The sequence below is a fragment of the Setaria italica genome, chromosome VII (assembly GCF_000263155.2).
Source record: "Setaria italica strain Yugu1 chromosome VII, Setaria_italica_v2.0, whole genome shotgun sequence".
Taxonomy (NCBI): Eukaryota; Viridiplantae; Streptophyta; class Magnoliopsida; order Poales; family Poaceae; genus Setaria; species Setaria italica.
The window spans coordinates 27,882,625-27,895,608 of NC_028456.1; the positions used below are offsets into that span (position 1 = coordinate 27,882,625).

Sequence of the window (12,984 nt, forward strand, 5' to 3'; positions counted from 1 at the left end):
GGATTGTTTGTTGCCCCAATCTGAGCAGCGGTGTTCTGAACTTCTCTCTTTTGAATTTAGCATTGGAAGGGGATTTGGTTTCTTATGAACTTTTCGATCTCGGAATGCTTTTGAATATGGAGCGAGTGGTTCGTCGGAACCTCTTGTGCCTGAAATGATTCTGTGCAGTGACTATTCCCATGCCTCGCATATCAATTTTTGGTTTTGGTATGTATTTTGTAAAGTGAATTGATGGGATTGGCTCGTGGATAAAGATAAAGAGCGCGCCACCGCACAATCGTTGCGTACGCTGCTGTTCCTCCATGTAAAAGTGCGCTGAAATTGTAATCTATCGTAGGAATCGTAGTGGCAGGCAGGCAGGCAAGTGGCCCTCGCAGCGGTGGCAAAAAAACCAACGGCGTCACGATCACGGCGGCAGAGGATCAAAGCTGTTCGAGGGCCGCTGCGTTTTCGGGGGCTGGGAGGGAACGGATTGATAATGCTTGTGCTCTGCAACCGCCATTAGTGTCGCATTTTTGCGTGTGGCTCATCGTGGCGTGCCCGCTGGAGGAAGATTCGCTCGATGAGCTGGTGTGCCCGGGGAAACCGCACCCAAGCCTGTTATCACGTCGCGAGCGTTGAAGCAATGAAGAAGCGGCCGCTTCGCCACATTTCCCCCGCGGATCTCGCGCCGGGAAATCAAAATTTGGACGGCCGCGGGATTCAAATTTTCGGAGACAGGATTGCCGCGTTGTGCCCCTCCAGGCTCCAGCTAGCGGAATCCTTCCGAAGCAAATTTCGCATGGTCTCTGACTCTGCGCAATCTCCCCCACCGGGCGCGCCTCTGCTTTTTCCACAAGTGAAATCGACTCCGCGGATATAATTTTGGGCTTGGACTTCATTCAGAGTTGAAATGAAACCTGAGGTCCAAGCCCAAAATGTTTTGGCGAAGAAATTAAGCCCATAAAGAGCTCTTTCGTGGGAAAACCCTCAAGTTCCTTCCTGGACGGAGTTGTTCGAGTCGTGCTGTCATATGACCGCGCTGTGGGTGGGTGTCGACTATACATCGCATATGCGATGCATAACATCTTGTCACGTGAAGAATTTAAATGGGTCAGTGAGAGGTCAGTCAACCCATTAAAAATTTAGTTGCCGTGTGCAAGTACAAGTTAGCGTTAGATCAGGTTCGGATGCATGTCCGAACTCCTAACCTACATGCGTTCATGCTAGGGTCAGCTTTTTTGTTTTTTAATTTTCCACGTTCATTTTATTTTGATTTTTTATTTCTAAACCTTTAATAGATATTCTATTTTAACCCGTATATGCATATATTTTATTCTTTCTTTTCTACTTATTTCATCTTCTATTTTTCTTTTCCTTTCCTTTTCATTTATTCCTACTAACTCTCTCGCATATCTTTACTTCTTTTCTAATTATTTTGTTTCCTTGACTATGCTCAGTTAGATTATTTTATTTTCTTGCTAAGGTTGAGTTGGTTTCTTTCTTTGTGTTTATTCAATTTTTCTATTTCTTTCCTGTCAATTTTTATTTTTTCCCCTTTTAATTCTTTCTCTATGTATATATATTTGTTTTCTTTTTCTTTTCTTTTTCTTTCTTTCTTTTTGATTATTCTAATTCTCATGTAGATATTCTTTCTTTGGATGGTTTATTTCATAAGTTATATCATCAATCTTAATATATTATATTAATAGAATATAACGGACTTTTCCCATGATGAAATTAAATTATTCAATTGAAGAGAAATTCAATGTTAAACTACAATTTCATTTTCTTTTCTTTTGCTTTTGTTTTCTTGTGGTGCCCTTTTCCTTTTCTAATTATTTGTATATTATTTCTTTATCTTTTATTTTATTTGGTATATTATAGTTTCATTTCCTTTTTTATTTTTAGTTCATGTTTCCTTTATTATTTTATATTTTATAGATTAAAATATTGTTATATGTTTATGATGTATTTGTTCCAAGTGTACAATTTTTTATTCAATGGGTTCATATAATTTGTGCTATGTGTATAAATACTTATTCTGTGGGTTCCTACACTTTGTTCAAGTTATATAGATTTTTTGTTCCACGAGTTCATATAAATTGTTTGACATGTACAACTATTTTGTTCCATGAGTTCTATAATTTGTTCCAGGTGTTGATATTTTTGTTCTGTAAGTACATATAATTTGTTTGATGTGTACATATATGTCTTATTCTTTGAATTCATATAATTTGTTGAGACGTACATGTCTCAGGGAAAATTCCGAACATGATTAAAAAATAGTGATAAAAAAATTCATCCAAATATACTCAAGTAGGATCTTGTTTTGAAGGTTTCATTTTTAAAATCTAACGTTGCAATCGAAATTTAATTTTGATTTCATTTTTAGTTTGACACTCTCCTACGCAACGATTTATTTGTGATTTAAATATTTTTGTTCACACTGCATAATTGTTTTGTTCATCATGTTTAATTATTTTTTCATGATATTCAATTATTTGTTCAGAGTAGCCAAAATTAATTATTTAATATTAAAAATAAATTTTAAAAAATTCTCAAAACATAGTCAAGTGGATCTTATTTTGAAGATTTTGACGTAACGAATTTAATGCTGCAATCAAAATTAAAATTTATAACTTTTTTAAGTTTTGGATTTGCATGTTACGTTATCATCTCGTCTTTTTGCATGCACCTATGCAGTCTTTTTTCTCTATCTTCTTTAAACTATATATGTTTACAGTGGCATCTGACTAAAAAAGCTACACCGTTACATAGGGAAGTAAGGAACCATACTGAAACAGTTTAGGGGAAGCAACGAATTATGCTAAAATAGTCTAATTAATTGGACTGATACGCGGCCCATCACAAATATTTCTCGTCTTCTTGCATGCACCTATGCAGTCTTTTTTCTCTATCTTCTTTAAACTATATATGTTTACAGTGGCATCTGACTAAAAAAGCTACACCATTACATAGGGAAGTAAGGAACCATACTGAAACAGTTTAGGGGAAGCAACGAATTATGCTAAAATAGTCTAATTAATTGGACTGATACGCGGCCCATCACAAATATTTCTACTGCCAGCGCAGGCGATGGTCGACGATCCATATATAGCCGCACCCCTGTGGGTGCGTCCGCTTTACGCTGTTTTATCAATGGCGGGTAACAGGCAGCTTTCACGCTACTGTCTCGTACATGTATGGCTTTCCTAGGTCCCAAATATGTGATCAAGTAATATGTTTACTCTCCCTGACCTGATCCTAGCCGGGTTAGTCCTACTGAGATCATTGTAAGGTCACGCTTCTTCTTCCTCTTAATGACAAAAATGGTTAGATAAATCAAGGAAATTGTGATGTGCTTGCAAATGTAAATAAAGTGTTCTCCATGTTGGATCTTTAAAACTCAACAAGGGATCTACTCCTATTGTGCTCTGCAGAAAATTATAACCAAGGTTCATATAACGCGAAAAGAGACATGCCCAGCCCAGAGAACCTGCAGCGTCACTGCCATCACAGAGATGTTCATAAAGCGCATTACCATTAAAAATTGGGGTTGATTAATAAAAACTGTTTTACTTGGTAAACGAAGTACATGGCCGAAACAAGGAACAGTCTAAGACAACACACGCAGGATTGCGTAGCTAAACATTGGATAAATTGCAAACTGATGCCTAGAGTTCAATATAGTGGCACCGGCTGCAAGGTTCCCTAACATTTAACTTAACCGTGGAAGGAACTTTGCCAAGGATGTTTCTTCTGATGGCCTCGAGCGCTTTATCTGCTTCCAAGATCATATCCCTCGTTAGCGGACCGCACCTACCATTTTTGCGGACAGAACACCTTCCAGTATTATCATCATCCTCTTCGTCATATACAGTGTCCACCGTAAGGCATTCAAGTGATGGCGCGTTTTCGAGGATATGACATGTTAGTTCAACCATGCTCTTTGCAGAGCAGAAGCCAATTATCTGCACATTCTTGAGCCTGTGGTGCTTGTGTGCAGGCATCTGCCTCATATATGAGGCATACTCAAAAACTGAATCATGCTTCATGACAAATTGTTGTACCTACAAAAGTCAATATCTCACTCAAATTAATGGATATACCACAGACTTAAACATCATTGCAAATATAAACAGTAACTTACACTCAGGATGAAAGTCTCCAAGACAGGAGAAACATCCAGAAACGAAACCAAAGAAAAATAATCATAGGGGGAAAAGGCCTTGAAAGCACCACAAAGATTAATCTCCAAGTACTTGAGATGGAAGAATTTATTAGCTACAACTGGAGTGTTAACCATCTGCGTAGAGATATCTCAGATTAATTAATGATGCAGAGCGATTCATGTCATATCACTGGTATATAATATAATCTTAGGCTACAGAGTGCATACCTCGATGGACGAAGATATGGTAAGAGTTTCAAGATGTGGTACAATGGAAGGAAGCTTGGTAATCACATAACTGCAAGAGTTGTTCTTGGATGAAAAATTCACATCTAAGTGTTTCAATTGCGATGAGTCTCCAAATGAGAGTTGTACTGGGCCAACCCAGAAGCGAAAAGTGGAGAGGTTTGGTGCTTTGCTCTCTATCATCTGTAGCATTTCGCATTCATACACCATCAGGAAGCTGAGCCGCTCCAGGCAGAATGGTATCTTCAGGATGATTAGCTCATTGCAATACCTGAGTTCCAATCGCTCCAAAGCAAAAGAACTGGAAAGAAGGCACCCTAACTCATCCCCAGTGATACACACATAATACAGATGCAGCTTTGTCAGGCTTCTCAAGCAATCAATACCAACCGTTGGACGAAAGGCACAATGGGTGAGGTAAAGATCCCGAATTGAGTTTCCACGTCCATCAGATAAAACTGAGCATGGGAAGTTGTAGTGTGAAGGCACCAAAAGGGAGACTTCTTCAATCCCTCGTGTGATAGCAATCTGAAGCCAACTATTGATATAACTTTTGACTTTGCAATAATCATGGGCTTCAAGCCTGAGTCCTTTCAGACCAATACCCGAGTGATTTTTCAGAATGTGGTCGACTGTACTGGTGAAATCCCTTGCTATATCAGCCCTTCTCCTGTTACTTCGCTTCAAACCCAGTGTTTTGTTAGAGAATGTGAGCTTGGGATAGCATCTCCAAGAATCTAGAAATATGCGAGATACACAAGCAGCACGGGCAGCATCTCGCAGTGGCATCAGGGAATGTATATGACACAAGATATCCTGCACAAAGCATGTGCATAATAGTTGGAAATTGAGATTCTTACATAAATCATTTCTTTATTTTGAAAAAAATTTGAGATCAAATGGGGTACAACTTTTATCCCAAGTAATATGTTCGCACCTGCATAAAATGTGCCGCAAAACCCAACTCAACCCAAAATTCCGTAGTAACCATTACAAGTAATCTATATATCTATCATACTTTACTTGGAGTAAGCCTACAGTCGTCAACAATATTTGTTTCATGTGCTTTGCACAATAGCATGCAACAAATGGGTCAATCCAGGAGAGAAGCAGAAACAACAATTAACACGATATATATCAATAATCGCCAGATCATATCCTTTAGTCCAATTGGTTTGATTTGGCTTCTCTTTTGACTTTATTTTTCCCTAAACTCAATAATCGCCAGATCATATCCTTTAGTCCAATTGGTTTGATTTGGCTTCTCTTTTGACTTTATTTTTCCCTAAACTCTGTTTTCATTTTAATAAGGGCAAGTACACTGGTGTCATCTTATAGGCAATCTTATGCATTGATACATAATCTTTAGACGATTTATCGGATAACCAATACAATGATTTGTCTTTTTGGTTATCTCATAGTAACCCCACATCCCTGATTTGTGGATGGAATAAGGGCATGTACATTGCTACAACCTACACTTAAGCAGTCTCATAGATCGTCTAATGGCATGACATGTTGGATTTTTTATGACAACATTTTATGCCATACCTCAGGAAGATTTGGCCCTGAATACCTTGGTCTTTTACAGCACTGGGAATGTTCGCCTTCTTGGCTGTGTGAGTTCCTTTTTCGTGCCCCTGAAGTAATTGATCCATCTGCAGCAAATTGTGCATGGTAGTGATTAATGAATAAAATATCCAACTCAAGCATAGTACATATGTGCGCTCACAGCATCCAATTTGTATCTGTTATCCAGCTTTTGTAAGAACAATAGCCAATTGAATAAAAAACAGCTTGTTTCAATTCAAGGAAAAAAATAATGCTTTCAGCAGAAACAATGCAATCTCCCTAAATACATGGTGGAGGAGGCCATCAGACAATGCAATATCCTTTCCCAGGCACCTTCATTCCTACCTTGGCATGGCAGCATACTATGACCTACCATTTTGCTACTTCCTAGTGGGCTGATGTTGCAACCTATGCCATATATTGTTACATCCTCCAGTAACTATCTCTTCCTATGGTGTGTTAGATTGCGTTTAATTTAATCATTATTGAGTTGGTGTGAACTTTATTTACTTGTTGTCAAATGCCAACTACTTTGTGCAAAGGCACACAACACTTCAACCACCGTAAAATCATGTCATATTCACTGCAGTGTTACGTTTGAGTCTCCAACAATTATACGCAAGTACTATTTCTTGATCATTAAATCCTTTGCCCATGAAGCTTCTCCCAAAATATTATTTTCACGAGTGCCAAGTTGTAAACAACATCAGTCTAATACAGGCGTAACTCTACTTTACTGAAAACATAAAAAGGAGCACTCTTGGTGATTCGACGTGCACCGAAATAAGTTTTTATGTTGAATTAAGTATCGGATATCCAGTGTTCCATGCATAATTGCTCGAAAAAAAGGTTTTACATGCATCGAATAAATGGATAAGTTTGCTCAGGAGACTATTTTTTGTCTGGGAAAAAAAGACGAATCACAAGCAATAGACACTATAAACAGCAAGGCTCGTCTCATAGGACTATAGGAGTGATAGGATAATACTCAGAACAGCAGTAGATTTCAACCATGAACACGTACAGGCTAGCAGAGATGAACGATACAGAGATGGAAAGAGGAGGGTAAGAGGCGGCTTACGTCGTCCTTGGATTTGCCGGCGACGCTTCCCGTCCCTCTGCATGGACATGAACCGATTCAGCAACAGAAGCCCCATGGTTCCTTGTATCGTCGAGGGCACGTAGGCGGCGGGCTGTGAACCTTCGTTCGCCCTTATTTTCCTCTCCCTCGCCCCCCTCTCCAAGTCGGATTAGATCTATCAGTATGCGACAAAACACGTCTCACATCTACCTATTCAGCGCTCGCGCCCGGTCGAGATTTCGATTCGAACTACACCTGAACAAGGCAACGCGTGAGGGGAGGAGAGGAATAGAGGGGATCTGGAGATGCCTGCGCCCAGCGCGGCTAGACTCTTCCTTTTTTTTTTGTGATAGGGCTGGGCTCCTTTATTTCTACATAAACTGGGCTGAAGCAGGGCGAGTGGGCAACGCGTTAGTGTGATGTAAAAGGCCCAACTGCCCAAAGGCACGCCATCGTCGGATAGATGGGCCCTTCGTGCACCTGTTTCGTCGTGGTGGTGTTGCCAGCAAGCAGCCTAGCTACCTGGCGGTGGGGCACCCAGCGGCTAGCGCCGCCTCGCCACGTGGACGTGGTCCCACCAGCTGGGTTGCTCTCGCTGGCTCGGTAACCGGCTGACCGGCGGCCGCGTCTTCCGGCGCCGAGGTCACCGCGTCCTCCTCGCTGTATCCACCACGGCCCGAGCCCCCCGGCATCCGGCGACCGATCACGCTTTATGTGGTGGTCCGTTGGTCACCCCGCCACAAACGCCAAGTCTCTGGCCGCCAGGAGGCTCCCGGATTGGAGTTGGCTGGGCTGGCGTAGGCCGGTAGGCGGTCTGCGATCCGTGGCAATGTGGCATGATCAAGGTGAATCAAAACCTCGTACGCCTGCATCGGCATTGGCCCCAGCCGAGCGCGATGGCTGTGTCGCGCGTCCAGCGAAAACCACTGGCCGTCGCTTCAATTAGCAACGAACCATCCTTGGCGAACGCGCTTCAGACCCAAAAGTTTAAGCAAGAAATCTCATCGACGAGCGGAAGTGCCAACCAATTTGGACCATGATCCAGGCGTGTCGAGCTCCCAGAGCCAAGCGTGCTGGGGAAGACCCTTGACGCAGAGCCTTGCGGGTTGTGGCGGATTGCGGTTGCAATGGTGGTGGCGGCTGCTTGCGGAACATGGAGCCATGCTTGTGCTGCTGCTTACTGCTAGCCTACCAACTCTTCTCCATGGCGGTAACTGAACCTGCGCTTGAGGCAGGCGGCGACCGCAGCAGACCCAGCGCGCGGGCACACCTGCGTCCGAGCACGGACTGCAGCTCAGAGCACACCATCCAGTGAGTGGAAGTGGAAGTGGAAGTGTGGTGGAACCAGCCCAAACTTGCTCCGGACAGAAACTTTCCTGAGCGACAGGTCTCTGATCAATTAAAAAAAGTAATTTCCTATAATGATTTCACAAAAGGAACAGGCCATGAATTACCGTCGATAAAAGCGGGGCCAAGATGTCAATGATGGATGCCTAGGCTAAATGTAGAACACACATATTTCTATTGTTGAAAAAAGAAAAATACACAGTAGACATCTTATCTGCACAAAGTAGTCAATGGAATGAATATACATGCGTCGTCGAAGAAATAGATGGTAGGGATTACAGGCAGCAATATACATTGGGGAAAACTGTGAAGAAATCACAAATTATTCATTGACTCATGCTGCATTCTTGAGGACATGTTAGTTCAACCATGCCCTTTGTACATCAGAATTTAACCCACTGATCTGCACACTTTTTAGACTGTTGTGCTTCTATTTGAACATGAGGACACCTGCCAAGTGAGGCATACTTAATCATGTTTTATATTATTCTGATGTGCCTGCACTGGATTAGTATCACGCCAACTTAATTCGATGGCTCCACCACAGGTACTAGCAAAGATGAAAACATCCCAGATAGGACAAGCATCCATAAATATTCCAAATGCAAATAGCCAATAATCATAGGCTGGAGAAAGGGCCTAATAATCGTCATCCATAAAAATTTCCATGTACTGAGGTAAAGAAATTTGTCATCTATAATTGGTGACCCTCTCCCATCAAGATGTCAATTCCAACGCATAACTACTATTATATCACATACCACTAGTCGCTAGCATCTAATATTTTTGAAAATTCAGAGTATGTCTCACCGATCGAAGATGCAGTAATAATTTGAGGATGTGAAATAAAGGAAGGAAGCTAGGTAGGTTGCAAAAAAGACAGACAGAATCAGGTTTATATGAGAGTCAGAATTGTACTAGGTCACCAAAGAAGTTAGAGCTTTTCATATTTATCACTTGCAGTCAAACACCCTTACTGCAAGACCTGAATTCCAACTACTCGGGTGCAAAAGAATTAGAAACAGACACCATATACTACTGATGCAACTTTGTCAGTTGTCAGCTATTCAGTTGTCACTCTTGTCAAGCAATCAAATCCAACCGTACGTGTGACCAAAGGCACACAGCTGCACACATGGGGAAAATCTGTGGAGAAAACATAAATCCCTCATTGATCTGCTTATCAATCTCAAGTGTGAAGTAAGAACATCCCTGATTCTCGTCACCTCGTTGTCCTTGACATTGGAAATTCATAAAAATATAGACATTCAGTTGAGAAACAATATCAAGGAACCGTATAGCCCAAATCCATGTCTCAAATGTTTCAGGAACTGCACAAACCAATTTCTTACTCCTTTAGCAGACACAACTTCGAACTCAGAACCCCTTCCATTCAGAATTCCAGGCCTAAGAAACCTACACCGTCGTATACAACTATATGCTAATTTTCATATCACCTATCCCTATGCCTTTGAATTCAAAACTCAGATAAATCCTACTCAACAGGTACTTCCCCTACCTCCCTGGAAAACAAGCAGGATTCATTGCACAGGGGACTTACTTGACCTAGAAGAGGACGGTCTGAAGATCCCACACTTGTATCATCTTGTCCTTCGCGACCTGGAGTTGCTCGCGGAGAGCATGAGTAGCTCTCCCCTCCGTCATCAACGCCTGTCCCACATCATGGATTCGCACGCCCAGATGGGAGACGGGGAGTCGGACTTCGGGACTGCCGAGCTGGAGATCGCGCAGGACGCTCCCGGAGTCGCTGAGGCGCTTCCCGAACTCGCGGACGTTGAAGACGTTGGCGGAGGCGGTGCCGACGTGGCCACCGTGCGGGTGACCACCGACAGGGACGCCGGAGGAGGCAGCGCGGCGCCCGGTGCGGACGCCGGAGGAGGCAGCGCGGCGCCCGGTGCGGACGCCGGAGGAGGCAGCGCGGCGCCCGGTGCGGACGCTGGAGGGGCCAGCACGGAGGTCGTCGGGGCGCCCGATGCGGGCGGCGGGCCCAGAGTATGGCGGCGCGGCGTCGGCGGCGTTGAAGTTGGGCGCGGTGAAGCGGAGGATATCGGTAATGATGTTGTTCGCGTGGCTGATCTTCTGGTGTATCTCCTGCAGCGGCTCCAGATTGCGGATCCCTTTGATATCCCACGCCTTGTTATACTCCAGCGCCCTCAGGATTTTCAACATCGGCTTTGCTTCTCGAATGGAACGAGACCCCTTGACGGCCACCTTGACTCCCAACCGATGGCCGACGGTTCTCTTCAACATCTTCGCCCCCTTAAGGGACGAGACGGCGCGGCCCGTGCCCATGGCTGCGGAGGTGGGTGGGTTTCTCTCCGGCGAGAGCGATTAATGGAGGTGGGTTTCTCTCTGCGGGGGAGCGATTTGGTGGGGGACGTGGGGCGTGATTGGTGACGGACGGGGACGAGTGGGTTTTATAGCCCGGGAAGCGGCAGAGAAGGGTGGAGGCGAGGCTCCCTTACGGCCGTCGATCTCAGATGCGAGCTCCCGTCCGTTTGAATTTTTTGGCAGCGAAAATGCTCCCCCGGCTGCGCTCGCTCTGCGAGTCTGGCGCCATGGGCCTCCTAATGCGTTTGGTTTCCTGTTTTGTCAGTTCGCTGGCTAGCAATTAGCAAAGCCCAATAAGGTAACAAGTTAAAATGGATGAACATGCTGCGCTGCGGTTGATGCAGTCGGTAGTAGTTGCTGGTGAGTGGTGACGGACGACCGGGAGTGAAACTGTGGAAGAAGAGGGCAAGGAGCGAAAAAGGATGGAGTTGGGGTTCCAGGTGAGATCGAGGTGACCTGTGGCTGGCTGCACACGCGCTTGATCGCCGTGCAGGGGGCACGCGCGAGGCGCACATCGCGGGGATGAGGCGGATGAGCAGTTGCCTCGCCCGGGAGGCCGTGCTCATCGATTGGCGCGTGTGCCATGGCTCGGGTCGGGGTGGACTCGGGCAAGTGGCGGCGCGGGGGCAGCAGCTTCTTGGCGCCCAAGAAGCTCGACGCGGCCCCGGCTCGGCACGGAAGACGGCCACTGGGCGTCGCGGCTGGCTGGCCCCCACTCCCCAGTGGGTGCAGCTAGTTATCGATAAAACAAATAATAAATAAAATAAAAATAACATAAAAGAAGAAAATAAATAATTGTTATGAACTTGAGATAAAATAGCTTAGTCGAGGAACAATGAAAAAAAGTACAAAATAAAAATAAAATAGTTCAGAGGAATACTTAATCTACAAAAGGAATAAATAATTTAAACATTATGGAGAAATTAGTACACACTAAGCACAAATCGTCTTCCACGTATAAAAAATATAAAAATGGATGACAAATTATGAAAATAAATAAATTACAAACTATGGAAACACAAAGAAAAATTAAAAATCGAAGAATCGGAAGAAAAAGGAATGTTTGGAAGTATCAGAGAAATAAAAAAGAAATAACTGTTTATCTACGGTAGAGAATGAGAAAAGGAGGAAAGAAAAAATAGAAAAAAAGAAGAAGAAAATTACCGTGGGCCTCTAGCATCTTATACGTGCATGGACCTGCTGCATGCTGAGCCTACAGCTCGCACGCACGTGGGTCTGCATGCACCGCCTAAGAAGAAGCGAAGCATCAGCTCGAAATCAAATATCACACCAAACAGTCTAATTGGGCCGAAACCATAATGGGCCTAACTGAAGAGGAATCCAGCACCCGAGAGAATCGCTTCAGGCGACAAACGGCTATACGCCTATACGTGGCGCCCCCAGTGGCCCTGCGCGCCTCAGCTTTTTCACACGAATGGAATGGAGTCCGCGGGCCGCTGCTGGTTGGGCTCCCTCTTGGACCCACAGTGGCTTTTTTTGGGCCGGCGTCATGGAATGCTACGGCCCATGTTTCATAACTTCCTTTTTTGTTCAGTTGTTAGCAGGATTCATGCACAACCGCAGCCTGTCACATCGATCTGGGCTCGTGGCTACTTTATGCATGGCAGCTGCCGTGAGCGTGCAAGGTTTAAATTCCTGTGGACATTTGCGCACAACAGCCTTTGCGCTGAGATGTAACCTGCAGAGGAGGGTGAAGAACCGAAGATGGACGACAGGACGCCGGTGCCTCCTGTCCTACCGTGATCGTCTGAATGAAGACGGCGCCCATCATTTTTTTCAAGTGAAAAAAAGGTTAAATCCTGCTGGCGAGATCTAGGCCTGGAAGCTCAAAATTCCCAAGCAGGTTGTCAACCGGCGCCGGAGGTGATGAACATCCTATGGTCGTTGCCTCTCAGGAGCAGCAACGCACACTTTCACGTGATGAGCCGCTGGTGGTGTTCCTTCGGTCGTTCAGGCCTGAGCAGAGCGCTTAGGAGCCAACTCCAGTAATGGAAGGCCAACGTGGATGGTGCCTTGCCTTCAAATCAGTTCTGTTAGCCGGGGTGTGGGCAGTGGGCGTGTGGCCATCAGAGATAGAGATGGGCATGCACTTCGCAGCAGGCAAAGCTGGAAAATCCAGACCACTGAATAGTTTGCCTTTGGCGCTGAACAGTACAGATGCAAGTTCTATTGCGAAGTTCTTACAGATGTAGCAGACGGTGCAACGGTGGCT

At 44.5% G+C, this 12,984-nt stretch overlaps 1 protein-coding gene across 1 annotated transcript; it reads right to left on the minus strand.

Annotated features, from left to right (window-relative positions):
- Nucleotides 1–3,519: 3,519 nt before the first annotated feature.
- Nucleotides 3,520–7,330, minus strand: LOC101785593 (putative FBD-associated F-box protein At1g61330). Its single transcript, XM_004976503.2, has 5 exons — nt 7,053–7,330; nt 5,951–6,057; nt 4,382–5,215; nt 4,133–4,288; nt 3,520–4,052 (listed from the first exon to the last, which is right to left on the minus strand). Exons 1-5 carry the CDS (start codon nt 7,126–7,128, stop codon nt 3,657–3,659), a joined length of 1,569 nt encoding a protein of 522 aa, XP_004976560.1. The 5' UTR covers nt 7,129–7,330; the 3' UTR covers nt 3,520–3,656.
- Between the last annotated feature and the right edge of the window lie 5,654 nt (nt 7,331–12,984).